We start from the raw sequence: 20184 nt of genomic DNA on the forward strand, positions 1-20184 counted from the left end.
TGCTATAAATTGCTCATAGTATTATAGATACAGGGTAGGGGCAATGGGCCACAGTGACTAGTCTAAGGGCACATCTTTACAAAAATAAAATTGAATTGTTGGCAGAAGTCAGAATGATGGAGGACTTCCTGGTTGAAAGCTAGAAACCACTATTCTACTGCCACCTTAAAAGCTTGACTGTCACAATGCTTGAGAATGGATGAACATTAATTTCTTCTCAAGTCAAAAGGTATCATGGCTGGTGCCATTGTATCATGGTTGACTCGGTCCCGGGATGCAAACCACAGTACCTTGGAACGAAGTACAGGCTCAAGGCGCCAAAACTGATAACAGAAATTCAGCAAAGAACTGTTGCTGCAGTCCCAACGATAGTGAAAGAAATACATTGACTGCCCAACCACAATGAGGTCAAACTATTATACCATGAACCTGCTTGCAGAGTTCTGGGCTTCCTGTCTCCTCCCTTGTCATATCAGAGAAAGACGGAACGAGAGACAGAGAAAGAGAGGAACTAGGGTAAAGTGTTGTGGCTTATATTTCCTGTTTTGTTTTTTGGTTTTTTTAACAGAGCAGCAAAGTGAAGCCATCCGAATGAAAATGACAGTTGCAGCATGTTAGTACTTGATAACTAAACGGGCATCTTCTCGTTTGTGCCTCGGCAAGTGAAGAGCCAGGCATCTTGGATCTTGTGGAGTTCACTCAGGCCCACCATGGAAAAGCAAAGGTAAGGACTTCCCTTGTTCGTAATGACCTTCCATTTTTGTTTGTGGATTATAGAAAGCAAACGCAATCTACAAAAAGGAACATTTTGCTTTGAGCCTCTGACAACACAATTGACAACGTGCAGCCATAACATGAGCAGGCATTATTTTCCCTGATTAAACTGGTGTGTATGTGACCATGCCTGCGAGGGAAAGATAAAGGGCATCTGTGTTCATCCGAGGCAAATACTTCGGCCAAGACTGGAAGAAGGAAACCAATAATGTGATTAAAAGGCCTCAGCAGTGTGCTCAGTTTTGTGGGTTAAATAAAGAGAGTACTTCTCGCCTTCATAGTCTGGTTTGAATCTAAGGTTTTTTTCAAGCAGCTACAAAATAAAGTAATGGCATCTGGAGAAGGTAGGTAGTTGCTAAGCTCTCTGTGGGGGGACGGGGACATGTTGCATAAGTTTTTTGGGGTACAGAAGTAATTCATATGCCAGGCTGAATGGGCTTCATAATCCTTGTTTAAAATATTATCTAGTTTTAGACTTTGAAATGGATTGATTTTGAAAATAAAGAACTGGTTATTTTTAGTGTAAAATTACATGATATGTGTGAACCTTCCACTTTTTAAAAGGAACTCGCAGGAAAAACCAAACAAACTATGACTGCAACGGTGGTGGGCATTAAGAGGGAGTGAGGTGGTGCTTGCCATGCTTTTCTCTCCCTTCCCCCCCCCTTTATGACAATTAAACACGGCACACAGCTTTTATTATTTCTTCAAGCAAGCAGAAATAGCAGCTTTTCATGCTGCCTCTCAATCTAAACTGGACATGGCAGAAAATAGAGGAGGGAAAAGGCATGGAACCAGTGAAAGAGAATGAAGATGAAATAATGTGTCAGCTAAATAACTAGACCTATGGGTATAGGGTTTTATACAAATTTAATGATGATAATGTTTAATAATAATAATAATAATAATAATAATAATAATAATAATAATAATGCTACATATCTCATTCAGTAGCAATTCCTCATTAGGACATCTCACCTGAGAATTCTGCACCAGTAGGAAATGAGATGCACCTGCCTCATGTAGGAGATACCAGGGGACAGCAGCAGTAGCCTTTAGTTGTTCCTCCTAAGACAAGCCTGGCCATTCCCCTCTGTTGGAGGACAGAGCTGTGTATGCTATATGGCATGCTTTTGTCTCTCTAAACCGTCTTACTGCCTCACATGCTGTGCAGGACACTGTCCCATCATCAAAGCTGAATAAAGATTTAGCTGCCAAGATTCTAGGCTTGGAATGCTCAGGGAAGGACATCCTGTACTTTGCCTCAAACAGCAAAATGTCTTGGTCCAGCCCTGGTATTTGGCTCATAAAGAAACACAGAAAAATCAGATGGAAAAAAGGGGGGTTGCAAAGACAATCTGAATGCAAGAAAAAAGCAAGGAAATTGTAAAACAAACCAATTTATGCCCTCAAGCAGGAGCTTTAGTACAGTGTTGCAATACTGTACAAGAAAGTAAATGGAATTCAATTCAGACAGAATTTTGTAGAAAGAGGACAGCCTGCCTAACAACCATGTGGCAAATGCACATATGAATATATTTTGTGTGTGTGTGTAGAAAAATGAATAATTTAATTTTAGTGACATAGAAACGAAACATGAATTGCTTATTTCTACCATTTTATCTAATCATTTGTAAACATCAAATGTGGTGGCAATTAATTAACTTATGGAACACGTATTGCGGTCCCCACTAATTGGCTGCCTCATGTCATAACAACAGTGTTGTGGATAACAAGCTGGGCAGCAAGGACAGATACTTGTTCAGCTTTTGCAGCTTTCTATTATTTAAATTAATACTTTATTATATCCTATAATTATTTCTATCCTGCCTTTTAGGATATAAATCCTATGAAGGAAGTTTTATCGCAAACATATGCCTTGACTTTCCACTTAACCCTGTCTGTATACATCGTGTTTTTAATATTCTGTTGGGAGCCGCCCAGGGTGGTTGGGTAAACCCAACCAGATGGATGGGGTATAAATTATTATTAGTAGTAGCAGTAGTGGTATTAATCCATTTACCTTTATAAGGCTATCCAGTAGGCCAATGACATTGTCCAATATGGGAAGAAGATAGGTGCTCAGGCTGTGAGTGGGAGAAAGAGTTGAAAATGAAGAACAAATTCCTGAATGGTTTTTGACAAAAAAAGGCTATGAAGAATACAAGTAAAAGGAATCCTACTGAATAAAAATTAAAAAGGCAAAACATACTGCTTATTGTGGCTCCTTGATACAATCTTTTTCCACTAATCTTGCTATTATTCATGTTATCTCATTGGACTAGCAATAAGCAGCAAAAGTTTTGGTACAGACACTATGCAGATTGGAGTTCCAAGCACGATGAATTTTGCTAGGTGTAATCTGCCTCCAGTTTCTAACTGCACCACAGGCAGATTTCCTGCAGTGTTAATCTGGGAAATAGGGACTGATAATATATATTGGATAGAGTTTACACTACAGTAGAGCTTTCCAAACTGTGTATCACGACACATTAGTGTGTCGGCTGCAGTGTGTAGGTGTGTTGCACGAACGCTCCCCGCACTTCTCCTGGGGCTGGAAAGGGGTCAGTTTAACTTCCGGTTTGCTAGTAAAACTGAATTACCAAGTCACAAAATTATGCATGTCTGAAAAGTGTGTTGCCAACATGAAAAATTTAGAAAGCTTTGCGCTACAGCAAGGTAGCCAGTAGGGTTCTGTGCATGAACAGCATAGACCTCAGCAAGTCTAGCCAGTGTAATGCCCTCCAGATACTGCTGTACTACAACTCCCATAATCTGTGAACACTGGTCATGCTGGAAGGGCATGATGGGAGTTGGAGTGCAATAATATCTGGAGGGCACTTCTTCTGCACTACAGTCTTCCTTTTAGATCATTCCAGCAATACTGATCCTGATAATTTCAGGTTGTCATGAAATGTGAGATAACAGTCAGGTACTAAAGGACTAAAGATGGGTTTAGACTGGTGAGCTATCCAACCACAAAATATGTGCTTGGTACCTACAACCCACTCAGGGCCTAACTATCTCCCATGTTTCTGAAGTTATTCCATTCAAAAGGGACATTAAAAAAGCATATCTATCTCCCTACGCACTAAACGTAAAAAAACTGTTGTACATCTCTCATACTTTGAGAAAGATGATTCATTTGAAAGTCATCCTGTGAACCTGCATTTCTGTGGTTGGCTAGATGAATGTTTCAAGTCATGTATAAATTATCCACCCTTTGCGTTAACTCTTTCAATTGTTTTTAAGAGACTATTGCCATCTAAGAAGGAAATACTTTTACAAGAGAAAGACTGAAAATGAAGTCAACCATATACTTATTTTTAAACAGAGATTGCATTGCACATCAAAACAGGAGATACATAATGGGGAGGAGCGCCTTTGCTTTTTGAGATCACACATGCATAATCACACATACATTCATCATAGAATTTCCCTCACTTCACTGGCTCCTGCCAGAAGGGGCCTGAATAACATACCCTCCAACAATTCTCCAATGAAAATAGGGATGTCCCATTTCATAATGATTATTTTACTATTTATATGCCATACATCTTACTGGGTTCTCCCAGCCACTCTGGGCAGCTTCCAACATATATAAAAACATAATAAAAAAAACAGTAAACAAAAAACAAAAAAACACCTTCCCTATACTGTACAAGATTGCTTTCAGAAGGCTCGGGGGTCAGATAATTCCATACCCCCCAACATTTCACCAATGAAAATAGGAACGTCCTATGGAAAAGTGGGACATTCCAGGATCAAATCAGAAACCAGGATGGCTTCTCTAAATCAGGGACGTCCCTGGAAAATAGGGACACTTGGAGGGTCTGGGATATTGGATCCAGTATGCGAAATGTGTGGCAGCTGTCTTCTTTGGTGGGCAGCAATCATGTCTCTTCTAAATCCAGAGTGTGAAGCTTGTTTTGAATAATATTAGTTAAGCAAAGTACACATTCCAGCGTGCACTGTGGGTGCCTCTATTTTTTCCTCAGTAGAGAAAACAGCAGCTTGTGGAGGGAGCAGCTGAGGTTGGGAAACAGTGGGAGGGAAGGTTTACAAAAAAAAACAACTTCCCCAGCATTATTTCTCCAGTTCTATTAGAGGAGAAGAGACAGGGTTATTTTGTTTTAAAGAGAATATCCATACCTCAGGAAAGCCATTCTCACAGTGTAGTTTGGCCCTGGATCTTCAATGGGTATACAGTTGTGCCTAGCATACAATATGCACTGACCTTTAGACTAAGATAAAACCTGTGTTGCAATATAGAATAATCTGCTCAAATACAGCCACAACACGTGGCTAATAAGTATGGTAAATGTGTTTTTACTAGTAGTTAGAATATAATCCAAAATTTACAAATCATAAACATCATTATATAATGTATGTATAAGTCCATAAACAAGAAATAGTCAATGTAATGAATTCCTGTCAGGGAACACTGTTAAATTGTGGGTAAGCATAGCAGACAACACAGCAATCTCGCCAAAGCAGCTCTTTATTTGGAAGCTGGAACAGAACTGAACTGCATTGCCGAGCTGGCCTGCTTTTATAGAGGCTGGCTCAAGCAATGTATCAAAGATAATTCAAAGTTCCCTCCTAAAGTTCCCTCCTAAAACAACTGTCAAGGACCTGAGGACCTGAGGGAAAACTATATACACTAATACATAACAAACACCACGACGCAGGCATAATTCCCTTCAATAGATAATGTCCAACAATATTGTAGTGGTGGTGCTCCAACGTGTAGAATTCAATAATGAACAGCAACAAGCAGAACAGTGTTTCCGGATTAAGTCAACTGTGAATCTTCGTCAGCTAATAATAAAATTAAATACATTACATACAATGTATGAAAACAAAAACAACAGTGGCCAACCTGCATAATAGATAATAAATAAAAAATGAACAAATGTGGAATACATACCAAATAATTTCTAATAAATTCAGGTAATACTTACTAATAATACGTTTGAGCTGACCTTTGGACTGGCAAGCAATGAGGGAATGAAGGTGGGCAATTTACCAAGTGCTTAATGCTGGGAAATTTGTCAGTTTCTTAAAACAAGTGCTAAATGAAGCACAGTAGTGTATGCTTGAAGTGCAGCAGCAGAGAGGCCTGTGCTCTGTCACACTCTGCAACTGCTCTTACTTCACCCACAGTCATTGACCAGTCGTGCTGCTATGGCGTGTGACACAACCTATCCCTCCACACATTGCTGCAGCACTTTGTCTCTACAGTACTTCCTGGTTGCATCTTAAGGGAAGCAGATGATTCATATGTTCTGAAACTGCAAGTCTATATATATATATGGGCTAATGGTGTTGTTTGAAAAAGGTGGATAAAGTATTTTTGAAGTTGTTGTCTTTCTCTTAGGAGAAAAAAAATTCTGCCTTTAAGAATAGATGCTGCTGCTCTTAAGCCTGCAAAGTGCTCTGCTCATTTGGACTTTTTTGCCTATAAAGCTATACTGTGTAACGTTGTAGATTATCTAGGGTATCTTATATCCACAAGTAGTTTTTTTTATTAGCTTTGTAATTGCTATGTGTGCAGTCACTAGTGTTGCTAGACAATCAAGTCTGACCTGAAGAGTCTCCAGGTGGAGCGCAAGAGTAATAATAATAATAATAATAATAATAATAATAATAATAATAATATTCAACCTGGTAGGGCCTGTCTGCAAATGACATCTTGAGGCTCTGAGGTGTTGGCCCTCCTCTGCTCCCTTCTCCCAATTAATCTGCATCTCCAGGGCCCACCCTTATGACACCATCAGGGGCCGCCTCCAGGTCTCAGGGTTGGGGCCTGAAATCTCAGGTTCTGGGATGCTCCTGACTTAGGAATGCTAGCAATCATAATCACAACCAAAAAGCCAATTCAAGATGGAAGGAAACCCCTAAAAAAATGCTCACCTAACACCAGTGCTTTTTTCGGGGGGGGGGACGCAGGGGGACGCATAGGCTACCCCTAAACATTTTGTGAATTCAAGTTTGGCCTCATTGAGGGGCAGTATTTCAATATGAGTAGTAAAATGAGAGTACCCCTAAAGGTGATCCTTTTTCTAGGGCGATTTCTTTTTGCTGCTGTTTTTAATATTTGTTAGCTACGGTAAACTGATATTTTTTAAAACTGTATAGAAATGTTTTAAACAAATTGTAAATGCACATGCTCCACCCCTATACTGAGTGTGGAAGATATTTGCCCCCAGATATAGTATTATAGCCCTGGGCATTAAATATGAAAAGGCAGGATATAAATGAAATTGAAAAATGGAGTTGGAGAGTGGACTGTACCATTTCAGACTGTGGGGACTGACCAATTTTTTTTTTATCCCATTCCCACACTATCATCATTTTCAGCACTATTATAAATTGTCAATCACTTGTAAAACACACCAAAAGTCTCCAAGCAACTTATTTAAGGCCGGAAGCAAAACTGCTTATAATAATATAAAAAGGGCATTCATAAAAAATAGAAAAGCAAGCCCCAATAAAAAAAAAATTAACAGGAAGCAATTCACCAGCAACTTGGAATGGTACAGCCCATTTTGAAGCCAAAGAGGAGGGCAGCCCATCTTCATTTTACTGTGTGTTTACATGGGGCTCTTACCTCCACTTTGGGAGTGAGGTGAGAATCGCTTCATCCACCAAGGGAACAGACTCCCACCTGGGAGTTTTGACCTAAAGAGAAGCTATCCTGGTGGAGCAGGCCTAGGAGTCCTACAGCCTAGTAAGCTGGAGGCCCAGAGAGCACAGACTTGGATGGAGGACATTGCAGAGTAGCCAGATCAAAATGCTGCAGCCAGAGATAAAGGCATCAGCTGGGAGAGGGGCGACTTTTTAAGCAGCTGAGTGCAATGGACACCAATTACGTTCCCTTACACATATTCCAGCTGTGCATCAAAGGGGTAACAGTGCTTATTTTATTGCAGTGTGGTGAGACTGTAGGTAGGAATTCTGTTTATCTCTCTCTCTCTCTCTCTCTCTCTCTATATATATATATATATATATATAATTTAAAAAGTGGTTATTTTTAAGGTGATTATTTATTTTTAAAGTAAGGATAATAACCTGATTTAAAATGAAATGTGAATTTCAATACAAACATTTGATTTGTATTTATAATTGAGTACCTGGCTTGTATGAGAACATTGCATTTTTGCCTTTCTCTGTAAGAGCCAAGCTACAGGTGGTGTTAGTTACAGGATTTGGCTAGTTTTATGTTTTTAACTCATACCTTGGGGTGGGGCTGAGCTGGAGCAGGACCATGGCATGGGGAGAAGGAGGATTTAGTTCCCCCCCTCCAATTGGAATCACACCCCCATCTGGTATTTGCAATTGGGGGGGGGGGTGCTTCCGTTTGTTTTCAATACATTAGCAGTAGTTCATGCATTTGATTTTTGTGGTACATTATGAAGATGTATATATCTTATAAATCAAAGAGCATGAGTACAGTATTTACTTTCCATTGTATGAAGAATATCTCTTGTAGCCAGAAAGTACTGGCCATTATTTCTGGAAGTCTGGGCATGTTAGGTCAGAATCCAAAAAGCAACTTAAGTTCACAAAGGAGCCATTACACTATACTAATATAATGGATTAAAAAAAACAACTTTAAACTTTAAATTGAACTGATGATCCCCTCCCTTATCATCTCTCACAAACTGCTTTTGAAACACCCCTCAGTTTTAAAAGCAGTTTTACATGCGGCAGCTGCTTGAAAAAAGCAAGTTCTGTAAACCCGTGGGCTTACAAAAGCTAGCTTCATAGTTCTTTGGGTCCTGGCCTTATTCAGAACTTCTCCCAAAAGAATGTGAGGAACAATCAATCGCTCCGTATCACCCTTCAATAACACATTAAAACATTATTATAAAATAAAATACAGCCCAAAACAGCAAGAACAGCAGTTTAAAGCAGTATAAAAACCAGACCCAATATATCTGCTAAAAGTCAGGAAGAATAAAAGATTTTTCCCCCAGTGCCAAAAGGATAATAATGTTGGTATTAATTGAGCATCACTGTGAAGATGGTTCCAAAGAATGCAACCACAGCCATACATCCTGGTTTCTGCTTGCCTTCTTCAAAATGCAACACAGAGCATCTGTTGGGAGTGCTTCCTTGCCCTTGGCAAGCTGCTGAGTTGTAAGTAATATAACTGTCCCAATGATCAAAATAAAACAACAGTCACCTTGATTGCCATGTCTTTAATTCCCAGTAGGTGAAGCCTCCGCAGTTCACGGAAGCCTCCTTCCACATTGGTCACATCCAGAAATCAAGACTCCAAGAAAGAGGTAGGTTGCAGGAAGAATTGGACCAGATCATACGAAACACACACTGAACCTGTGAGTAATGATACTTGGAATCCGCAGAACCTTCTGCAATAAATTTTTGAGCCCTTTGCTCCTGTTTCCCTGATTATGGTTCCTTCTTCATCCTGGGTGCCACACATTGGTCCGCTTTTAGTCTTGGTTTTCTTCTCCCATGCCCACATTGCTGCTTTCTGCCATGTTGCTAACTAAGCTAGTCTTAGTATTGCAAAACTGAGACAGGTAGGTAGATATGAGACTAGATAGTCCTTAAAGTACCTGGGACCTAAAGCTTGAAGGGCTGTAAGCATCAAAAGCAGCACCTTGAAATGGGCTTGGAGGTGAACTGGCTAACAGTGCACATTTCTCAAAACTGTCAAGTTATGCTCCCAGCAAGCCATTCCACTTAAAATCCTGGCTGTTGCATTTTAAACCAGTTCTAGCTTCCTAGTCCACATGGTCAAGCATACTGTTGCAGCTAGATAACTGTTAAACTGGGGAGGGCATAGACAGAAATAAAGATCTGCTAGCCACTGAATTGTAGCATAAGGCCAATCCTGTTCTAACCTTTCCTGAATGCCTAGCATGCTCACATGATCCTCATTTCAGCCACCATTCTTAGAATATGCACAGGGATTATCCCACTGGCTTAAAGGATGGATAAGGGTTTTTTTAAAAAAAAATTGGTGAGTTCTTTTTCTCCCACCCCCATTACCCCGTTTTCTGTTTCTGATGGAAAAGCAAAGATCCAAATCCTTTCATATAGTTGACTCCCTAGGACAAATTACATACTTGTAACATATGAGACATCAAGATTTTAATGAGGGAAGGAGGAGGTTAATAACTCACTCTTCATTTACACAGGATAACAAGGTAATGCCAAAACAAAGGCATTCATTCTTCTGGCTGAATTCTGGCACAACCTGCCTATGTAACTTGGATTAAGTCTGATATACACAGAAAACTGCCTTTAGCTGCAGTTTTCGGGCTTTAGTTTCTAAGCCTTCTTCAAAGTGAACATAAATATATTTAACTGTATAGCATTAAGCAATAGAACATGGTATCCCTAATCCAACAGCCTTTGGACAGTGTGGAGAACAGAGAAAGTAAAGGTACTACAGGAGGTAAGTGGTGGCGGGTTTTTTTAAAGGAACAGTGGTATGCCTGCTCATTGTCACAAAGAGCTTTGCCTTCAGAATTTATCATCTTTAGATGTTCCTTTGATGACTTCCCAAGCAATCTGCAAAGCACACTCTCTGCAGCCCTTAAGCCTAAGCAGAAGGTGAAATGTAAAAAGCACCTGGAGGAAGAAACCCACTTTCAAAAATCGCAATTACAGTATTGCAGATATCTGTGTGCATTAACCAGTGATTTTCCTAGTTCAAAAACTTTACAAAGCTTCAGGGAGATAAAAATTGGGCACTACATTGGATTTCTTTTGTATTTTAGTAGTAGATTAATTTTACAGTAGTTTCATTGAAAAAAATCTAAGCATTTTTTAAAAATCACATGCAGTTTTAAAAAATCATGGAATTTATATTTTGTTCCAACATAAAACTTTTTTTGGGGGGGGGGAAGGGTGAGCGGGAAGGTTAATTAGATGAATGATCCTCTTCTAAAATATTATTCTAGGATTTTCCCACATGTTATTGAAATCACAAAAGACTTGAATAACAGGCGGACAGAAAGGTCTAGAGCTTTTAAAATAACCCTGCTCAAGTGAAGCAGTAAAATTTCCATAATATATAATATGATATGAACAGTACAGTTTGCTTCATCCTCCAGAAGCTCAGAATTTAGTTACCCTACCCTCATGACAGCATATTTGATTTTATGAAAAAACGTTTTCATTTTGGAGTCAATTGCATCCTATTCCATAGATATATTGTATGTCTTATTGTATACAGAAATCTCCCACAACCTAACATCCTGCTAATTTCTGTTCTCGTGGTTTCCCCAGGAAGGTGACTCTCAAGTGTATTTGGAAAGTGTTCTGCACTGCCGCGTCTTGTGCCATAAGTATGATAAAAGAGATTTTCAAATCCCATGGCTGGCGTGGCCCCAGGCATGAAAGTTATGAAGAAAAATATGAACGCCGGCAGGAAAAGCGAGAAAACCTGCGCAGAAGGAGGAACAAGACCACATGCCGTCTCACGGATAAACGGCAGAGCAAAGAGGCCAAGGAGCTACTTCAAAGACGCCGAGAAAAAGTGATCCTCAGAAGAAGAAATTTAACAATGGAGGGGCCAGGAAGTAAGGAAGTGCATTTGACTCCTGGCACAGACATGCCCCTGGTTCCTGAGAACAGACCTGGAGATTTGGGGGAGAGATCAGCATATCTGAGATCATTGCCTGCTAACCAGGTAATATCCGAACATGAGGGCAATGGGACTTTCTCCCCGCATAGGGCTATAATTCCCAGAATTTCCTGTGAAGAGAGATTGATTGTTACAACTCATAGAATCGTAGCTCCATGAGATGATGGAGGTCTTTCTCAGCATCTATTGCAAACTATTGTTCACAGGATTCTTTGTGTGAAGCCATGGTTGTTAAGGTGGTATAATAGTGCTTTAAGTGAATGATACAAATGTGGCCTCAGTGACTTCAGTGGCCCATTTTCCTTGAGAAACAGCTGCATCTCTTAGAGTGTGGGCTTTGCATGCAGAAAGTCCCAGATTCATTCCTCAGCATCTCCAGATAGGACTGGGAATATTCCCTTTCGAACCCTGCTGGAGAGCCATGGCCTATCAGTGTGGACATACCTGAGTTAGCTGTATCAAAGTTCTAACTCAGGCAGCTCCTGATGTTTTATAACTTCCTGTTGATCAAGGCTGGGGGATTACTCATGAATAGCCTCTGGTTTTATCTTTTGTTAAACTACTTAGAAATCTTTGGATAAATGGTGGCCTACCATTTATAATTCAAAAGCATCAATTTATAATTCAAAAGCATCAATTGAAGAATTGATGCTTTTGAATTATGGTGCTGGAGGAGACTCTTGAGAGTCCCATGGACTGCAAGAAGATCAAACCTATCCATTCTTAAGGAAATCAGCCCTGAGTGCTCCCTGGAAGGACAGATCGTGAAGCTGAGGCTCCAATACTTTGGCCACCTCATGAGAAGAGAAGAATCCTTGGAAAAGACCCTGATGTTGGGAAAGATTGAGGGCACTAGGAGAAGGGGACGACAGAGGACAAGATGGTTGGACAGTGTTCTTGAAGCTACGAACATGAGTTTGACCAAACTGCGGGAGGCAGTGGGAGACAGGAGTGCCTGGCGTGCTATGGTCCATGGGGTCACGAAGAGTCGGACACGACTAAACGACTAAACAACAGCCTCTGGTTTTATCTTTTGTTAAACTACTTAGAAATCTTTGGATAAATGGTGGCCTACAAATGTTTCACACAGCCATGGCAGAAAAAATGACTTACCAACTTGATTTAGCTAAGGGCAAAGCTAAAATATTTGATTTTTATGATTTTACCTCGTACACAAATCAAAGAGCCTTTATTCAGATTATGGGAAAGAGACTTAAGTACAAACTATAATATGGTGATGACTGTAAATCTCCAAGTTGCCAATGGATCTTACACACAGGGCTTACAACTTAAGAGGCAATCTATGTTAAACATACTACTTTCTATTAGTAATTACAATATGTAACTGCCGTTCTTGCTTGTTTTCACATTTTGGAAATGAAAGAATCAAAACAAATATTTCAAATAAATAAATTACCCCCTGAATAGCTTTCATAAATTACCCCAGGGTCAGTTTTTGTTCTTGTAGTCAGAAAGCTTCACTTACTGGTGATGACGACAGTGTTTTGTTTTCATTAATAGCAAAGTAGTGCTATTTTGTCTTAAATGGTTCATTTCCTCTCATTATTTTATTTTTTAAGTCACATTCTTCCACAGGCAGACAATGTAGATACTGGGGCGATTTAGAGGTAATTTGGCCTAATACCACCAAACCCGATTTCAATGTGGCTAAGACATGACATCATTACTCAAGCTTGAGACCGATATGTTGAAGAAAGACGTTAAATAGTGGGTAAGAAGGATGAAGACACAGCTCTCAAAACAACCAGCTGAACAGTAGCTTAGCCCAGTGTTTCTCAACCACTGGTCCGCGGCACACTAGTGTGCCGCGAGACGCTGGCTGGTGTGCCGCGACGTGCGGCGACGAGAAGGGCGATTTGCATTGTCACGTGCCTGGCGGCCGCCAATAACCAACACTAACCCGCCGGAAAGCAATATTTCTCCTCCTCTTTCCCAGAGCTCAATGCAAACGAGCCTGGCGGCCGCCAATACACATCACTAACCCGCCGGAAAGCAATATTTGGCAAGTGTTTCTTACAGTCGTAATTATACTATAGGGCGGCACAGAGTTAAATTTTTTAACTTTTTTAATGGTGGTGTGCCTCGTGATTTTTTTCACGGAACAAGTGTGCCATGGCCCAAAAAAGGTTGAGAAACACTGGCTTAGCCTACTGGCTTATATAGTAGTACTCAATAACTTGCAACAGTAACAAACTTCCCCTAGCTACCCAATCCGCGAACAGCACTCTCAATCCTTCATTTGCATGATGTGGACCTGAGTGAGAACTGCAGCCACAGTGGGCAGGGTAAGAACTGCAGCCACGGTGACCAGAAGGAGTACTGCAGTTACTTAATACATAACAAAAGACATGTTCTTACTTCGTTTCAGGAGTTTGGGGATAACTGTACCTCTCAGCTTCATACCAAATCTGTGCAGCATAGCTTCACTGACACTTTTGCACATGGCAGCTTGAGCTCCTCTCTAGAAAACATGTTCATGGTGAAAGTTTACAAAACCTGCAAAGGTAAGACTCCTCAAACTTTGAAATCATTTCTAAATTATACATGATTATGTTTGAACTGGTTGGACATTCTTTCAGATGAGGGCAGGACTTCAAATGTCCACTTACTGAGGAATAAGCCTCACTGAACACAGTGGGACTTACTTCCCATAAAACATTATTAAAATGTTAACGTTAAGATGCAAACGCTTACATTTCAAAAACTCTGGAATGAGAGTACCCCCCCCCCCCAAATGCTGTTGCTTTCCTAAATAAACAGCATACGTAAACGAAAAAGGTGGCGGGGGGAAATTGCCCAATCATAGCTGCCAAGTTTTCCCTTTTCTCGTGAGGAAGCCTATTCAGCATAAGGGAAAATCCCTTAAAAAAAGGGATAACTTGGCAGCTATGTGCCCAATTGTGTGTTTCCTTTTAAATCTAAAAACTTAAAGTTTGTACCAGACATCGCTAGCTACTTCCGAAAATAAGAATAAGTTTATCCAAAGTGTCCAATCATATTTAACTTTCCATTGTTGAAAGGAGTTATTTCTTCATTTTGTGTTTTTGCAGGTACCCAAACCACAGATGAGTTGAGTACAGTAAAGAAAAGCTCAGGCCAACAGACAGAGTAAGGAAGCACATTGTTTGGCTTTTGGGTGGACACATTTGATGATTACCTATACTATTCACTAGACATTTTTGATTATTTACCTCTTTCCTACGGTATCATTCTTTGCAATAGTGGCACATCCTCTTTTGACACAGTCCTCTCCTTTTTTTTCTTTTTCAGTTGTGGAACAGCAGTTTTAGATAAGGTATGGAATACAAGAAATGTGAAACCTGTTGTCTTAAGACATTAATGATTGATATGTGCTCTGTGTAGCAGCACAAACCAGATCCTAGAGATAAAATATTTTTGGTGGTAAAGACGATAAGCTGCCCTAAACGAACCACACAATCACCTCTGTACATGTGTTTCCACTTTAGCTTATAGTAATACTTTCCTTTTCTGCTGCCTGCCTGGGATTGCAAAACAACCTCAGCAGCATCATACCAATTTGAAACTGGGATTTGGGAAACCTTTAAAAATACTGACTAAGCTTCTCAAACAAAACAGCTTATATTATATTATGATGGGGTTGGGGTTGAGCTGGATGACCTCTAGATGACTTCCTTGTGAGCTTTTTAAACATATAATGAGAGTTTCCTTTTCTGCTGCCTGTCTGGGACTTCAAAACAGTTGCAGGGTAGGCAATTGTTAAGGACCACTGAGCCATGCAGTGTCTTGCATCGTGGATAAACCTAGCCAGGTCATATCACTGTGCTGCAGCCAATTGTGGATTATTCTCCAAATCAGCCTCCTCTCCAGATGTTTTGGGCTGCAATTCCCGCCAGACTGATGGGAGATGTAGTCCAAAACATCTGAAGCACACCAGGCTGGAAACAGCTGCCTTTCCCAATAGTCTTTGTATCATAGAAGGCTTTGCTTGAATCCTTCTTATCAAGTACCCTTAACGTTGCAATGCCCACCAGTACCCATAACCTAAACACACTGAATGTTTGGTCTATCTGTTATCTTGCCAAGAATACAAGCTTCGTTTCGAGGCTTGCAGATTGATAGTGTCTGTTTAATTACCTTGACATATGCTAACATTTCCATGTTCAACTCAAGTAGAACTTTAAATCCATTTATTTCAATTTCAGGAGATTATTCAACTTTCTAACTACCTCAAGGTGAGTAATTAACACTAATTCAGAACATTTTTCAAGAAGGGTTGTGCCAAGACTTTTTTGTTTCTTCTGAAAAGACTTCTGTCCTTCAGATAGGACTATAACTGTAAATGAGACATGCACCAATTAGGAAAATATTCAGATTTTCTGTCGACAGGTTTTGCTTTTGGACTTAGAGTCTTGACAAAAGCACTATTTAGAGTCAAACATTTCCTCACATTTGGTGGCTTAGTAGACACCTTGAAGGCAATGCCAATGGAGAAAGGTTAGTGTTCGGCTTGAGCCTTGTGCATATTTTCACTAGGTAAAGGCTGCCACCCATTTTCCTGGACATTTGGATTACCAATAGTGTTAAGTATAAAAACAGACAGACAGATAAATGGATTAATAATCTTTTAAAGTATTTTTTTAAAAAAAATACATGAATCAAGCAGCAGGTTTAAAAAAGAAAGTTTCAATTATTTAAAATGCAATTAATTGGTTTGCCTACAGTACATCCCTGGGTTAATCCCTAGCATCTTTAGGTGAGGTGAGGCTGAACACCTGGAAAGTCCCTGCCAGTCAGTGTAGACAATACTAAGCTAGATGTTCTATTCATGCAAAGCCAACTTCTCCCTGCCTACTGCATCACTTCTTGCCATATCCTTTGCTGTTCCAGAAGGTGCCCCTACCATCAGAAGCATATTTGTAGAGGGCATAGGAAGCTGTAGTACATGGATGGATTAGCAATAACTAGTTGTGAGGGAATGCAGGTGGCACTGTGGTCTAAACCACAGAGCCCAGGGCTTGCCGATCAGAAGGTCGGCAGTTTGAATCCCCGCAACGGGGTGGGGTCCCATTGCTCGGTTCCTGCTCCTAACAACCTAACAGTTCAAAAGCACGTCAAAGTGCAAGTAGATAAATAGGTACTGCTCTGGCGGGAAGGTAAACGGTGTTTCCATGTGCTGCTCTGGACTTCGCCAGAAGAGGCTTAGTCATGCTGGCCACATGACCCGGAAGCTGTCTGCGGACAAACGGCGGCTCATTTAGCCTATAGAGTGAGATGAGCGCCGCAACCCCAGAGTCGTCTGCAACTGGACCTAACAGTCAGGGGTTCCTTTACCTTTAGTTGTGAGTAAGTGCTTTCTGCTAGTGCAAATCCACATTTTAAATAAAATAATAGTAATAGTAATCTGCAGTTTTGCACAGGTTTCATCAACCAGTCATTAAAATGCCATCCAATTTATTGCTGAGCAGTATGATCATATATGTATCTACTCAGAAGTGAACCCGCTTGAGTTCAGTGGGACTTATTCACATGCAAGCTTGACTAGGATTGGAGCCTATGAATTGCTCTGTTGAGCAGCAGCCTTAGTTCTTGGAGGTGGGGAAAGGTCTGAAAACCTAGAAAGCTTCTGACAGTCATTGGAAAGGGCAAGCTAGAGGGACCAGTGGTCTGATCTTAACGCAACACTGGGATTTCCTTCCAAAAGCCTAACAGGAATGATAAGAGTAGTGTGCAGGAAATGGCATCTCAGGCACAGATAAGTGAAGAAGATAGAGGGGAAGAGTTGTGGTTTAAAGGTGGCTACGGGGTCAACAAATGCAGGTTGATATCCAGCTTACGGGAAGCCAGTGAGAGAGCATGTGCAGAATCAGAGCCCCAGAAGAGCTTTGGCAAATGCAGGGCGCCTCTTTTGTGTGAAGCAGTCAAGCTGTTCAGAACCAGCCTGGCAGCAATTTCTACTGGGAGATTAAGGGAAACCTCATTACTGACACAGCAGATAGGTGTGACATCCACACCATACATTTAAAGCACATGGCTTCCCCCCCAAGGAATCCTGGGAACCGTTGTTTGTGAAAGGTGCCGGGAATTATAGCTCTGTTGGGGGCAAACTATAGTTCCCGGGATTCTTTGGGGAAAGCCATGTGCTTTAAATGTATAGTCTGGGTGCGTTGGGGAATAAGCACACCTTTTGCACACTTAGTTGGGCCTGATTCCTCCTTTCCTTTTTTTTCAGGAGGCACTTCATCGGGAGCTACTGCTGAAGCAGAAGATGGCCATCTTACAGGAACTTCTTGCCGCGTTGCTGCAAGCAGCAGAAAAGTCTTGGAAGGTACTGATTAGCCATGCTGAGATTATCTATAGCAGGTGACACGGTGGGGTGGTGACACTCACCGGATCTCTGATTTGCCGTAATGCTGCTGTTTACCAGGAGGTAGAGGAGTAGGGACAAGGCACCTACACATGTTATCACTGTCTTACCCAGAGTGATCAGATGCAGATGGTTTATGGACCTTTCATTCTTAGGCCCAGGTCATTCCTTGTGCAGAGGTGACAATTGCAGTAGGTGCAGTGCTCTGTTGTGACAAGGTGTACTTCCCAGAATCTCCCTTTTTAGGCATCTACAAGAGGGACAAGAAAAGTACCACATTCCAAATATGAGTTGAACGTTCCCTGGTAAGGACACTTAAGATTTAGCCATGCACTCATATGCACCAATGCTCAACTTGACCCTGTGTGCAAAAATGGCTTATCTGCTTTCCATAGAACAAAGCTCGAAATGCATAAAAGCACCAGGTGTTTCAGATAAAAGCTATGGACTTAGAAACTATAAGCATGGTTCAAACTGACAGAATATCAGGATTGTGGTTTATTCCTTCTTATCCCACCTTCTCTGCTTCCTTCTTACTTGGCTTTTATTCTGTTTGAAAAAATTAATTTAAAAAACCCAATTTTTATTACCATGATTCAAGGTGGTGGAGCTAGCACCCTGAAAATTAGAAAATGCATTTTAAGTGCTTGAGACTTGTCTAAGTCTGTCCAGTCAAGTGCTTCATGTGCCACCACATTTGTCCAAAGTGTGTAAACAAGGCTTACAAAAAAGGAGATTGTAGTAGATGTGGGGCCTTTCACTGACACTTCAGTATTGCAGAGAAGTATCACATTCTGGAAGTGATTTTGCCCAGTACTGTATCACTTTGGTGATTCCAGTCCTTGTTTCACTATGATCAGACCAGATAACCAGAGAGTAGGAGTCTTGCTCCACGGTGGAGTCCCTTCATGTGGGGCAGAGGGCGGGAGAACCTTTGTGCTCATTTTATATCAAGTTTTTAAATGTTAGGTCAGTGTTAGTAGGTCTACTAGAAGTGGGAACTCACTCTTTTGAGGTGAGGGAAAAATTGTTTACCAAAACAAGGAAATGATCTTTAAATAGCAGGCCATTTCTGTACTGGGCCATTGCAGTGTTTTTTTCTGAGATAATATCATAGGCCACTTGCAAATATGTGCCTATAGGAGCCATACTAACAGGCTTTATCGCCCTTTTGAGAGGAGGAATTAAGTTTTCATGAATTCAGCAGGGATCATATTGAAAAACCACCAGACCAGTAAAAGCATATCCTTTTTATGGGATGGAAGAAATGTGTCCAAACCCCACAAAATGTTAGGTCCTCTCTACTGCCTAAACAGCTTTTCACAGTTGAAAATTGAGCCCTTAAAATGCTGCAGGTAGTTTTAAAAAATAAAAGCAATGCAAAGTAGTTTGCCCAAAAATAAGACCAGCAAGAGCTCTGTCAGAAGAGAAATGCCAAAGAATATGTACAGTTTGATGCTTTTGTGGTTTGAGACTTCCTCTATGAAAGACTTCAGTCGAGCTTCAAGAGGAGTGAGGAAAAAATAGCTTGACACCCTCACTGGCAGGAAGTCTCTCTGAAACCTCAGCTTAGCAACAGGTGGGTTTGCACTTCACCTCTCAGCAGTGATGTTGTAGAAAATAGATTTCCACTGCAGCCTTTGCCTTCACAGCTTATCTCTGGAGAGGAACAAATAGCCTGCTGCTGGGATTTCAAAAACAAATACAGATTGGAAGCTTTGAGATTTGGCACGGCAAATGTCAGATGAGAAATGTGTTAATTAAAAAAATAAGGGCCTCTTTAAAACCGTAGGTGGCATCTAACACTTTCAGTGCCTCAAAATGTCTAAGGAGCAAACTTGACGTGGTGCCTGTCTTGTAGTTTGCTCTGCCATGTTTGATTTTTAAAGAAATAAGCAGTTGGCACAGAGTCAGGATCAGGAATGTAAGTGAGGGGAAGCTTTCACTCCTTTGTTTCCACTGTGGTCCCACAACTGGGATAATATATTCCAAGGGTGTCCAATGTGGTGCCCACCAGATGTTGTTGGACTCCAGCTCTTGTCAGCCCCAATGAACCTAATGGTCAGGGATGATGGGATTTGCAGTCCAACAAAATGGAGGGTGTCATGTTAGCTACCCCTGATTATACTCACATGCCTGATATTCATAATGAGAGGAAAGCAGATTTTTGCTGAAGCCATGAGAACCAGCTTCCTTTCTTTAAGAAGAGAAATAAATCTGATTTGGAAAGGTTCCTCTGGGGACCTATAGGCTAGGGTCCTGTAGCATCCTTTAATTTCTTTCCTAGCAATGCTCATAACTATGTCCAGCACACTCCTGAAGGGACCACATGCTCTTTTCTTTTCCTTTTGATCCCTCAGATTTGCACAAAACCAGAAAACTGCACAAGCAAACAGCATTACATATTTACACACCA

The 20184-nt window shown here is 40.8% G+C and overlaps 2 protein-coding genes across 9 annotated transcripts in view; one reads left to right on the forward strand and one right to left on the reverse strand.

Annotated features, from left to right (window-relative positions):
* Window positions 1–4970, reverse strand: part of LAMB3 (laminin subunit beta 3) — a 128519-nt gene extending 123549 nt beyond the window's left edge. Inside the window, exons 1-2 of the mRNA XM_035122653.3 lie at window positions 4927–4970; window positions 2798–2861 (exon numbers count right to left, since the gene is read on the reverse strand). The gene's annotated coding sequence lies outside the window, so the exon portion shown is untranslated. The remainder of the gene's footprint in view (window positions 1–2797; window positions 2862–4926) is intronic.
* Window positions 475–20184, forward strand: part of TRAF3IP3 (TRAF3 interacting protein 3) — a 34639-nt gene continuing 14929 nt past the window's right edge. For 2 of the 8 annotated variants that reach the window (XR_004693044.3, XM_035122662.3), the window contains exons 1-8: window positions 962–1118; window positions 8993–9068; window positions 11044–11446; window positions 13791–13926; window positions 14473–14530; window positions 14693–14717; window positions 15607–15636; window positions 17634–17729. Coding sequence is in view for 7 of the 8 variants with exons in the window: in XM_035122662.3 (XP_034978553.2) it covers window positions 1103–1118; window positions 8993–9068; window positions 11044–11446; window positions 13791–13926; window positions 14473–14530; window positions 14693–14717; window positions 15607–15636; window positions 17634–17729 (840 nt within the window). In the remaining variant the exon portion in view is untranslated. Of the gene's footprint in view, window positions 725–908; window positions 1119–8992; window positions 9120–10071; window positions 10208–11043; window positions 11447–13790; window positions 13927–14472; window positions 14531–14692; window positions 14718–15606; window positions 15637–17633; window positions 17730–20184 lie in introns of those variants that run through there. The other 6 variants (XM_088674358.1, XM_088674357.1, XM_088674360.1 and 3 more) reach the window with 6 other exon arrangements.

Source organism: Zootoca vivipara, chromosome 7, assembly GCF_965207765.1.
Source record: "Zootoca vivipara chromosome 7, rZooViv2.hap1.1, whole genome shotgun sequence".
NCBI lineage: Eukaryota > Metazoa > Chordata > Lepidosauria > Squamata > Lacertidae > Zootoca > Zootoca vivipara.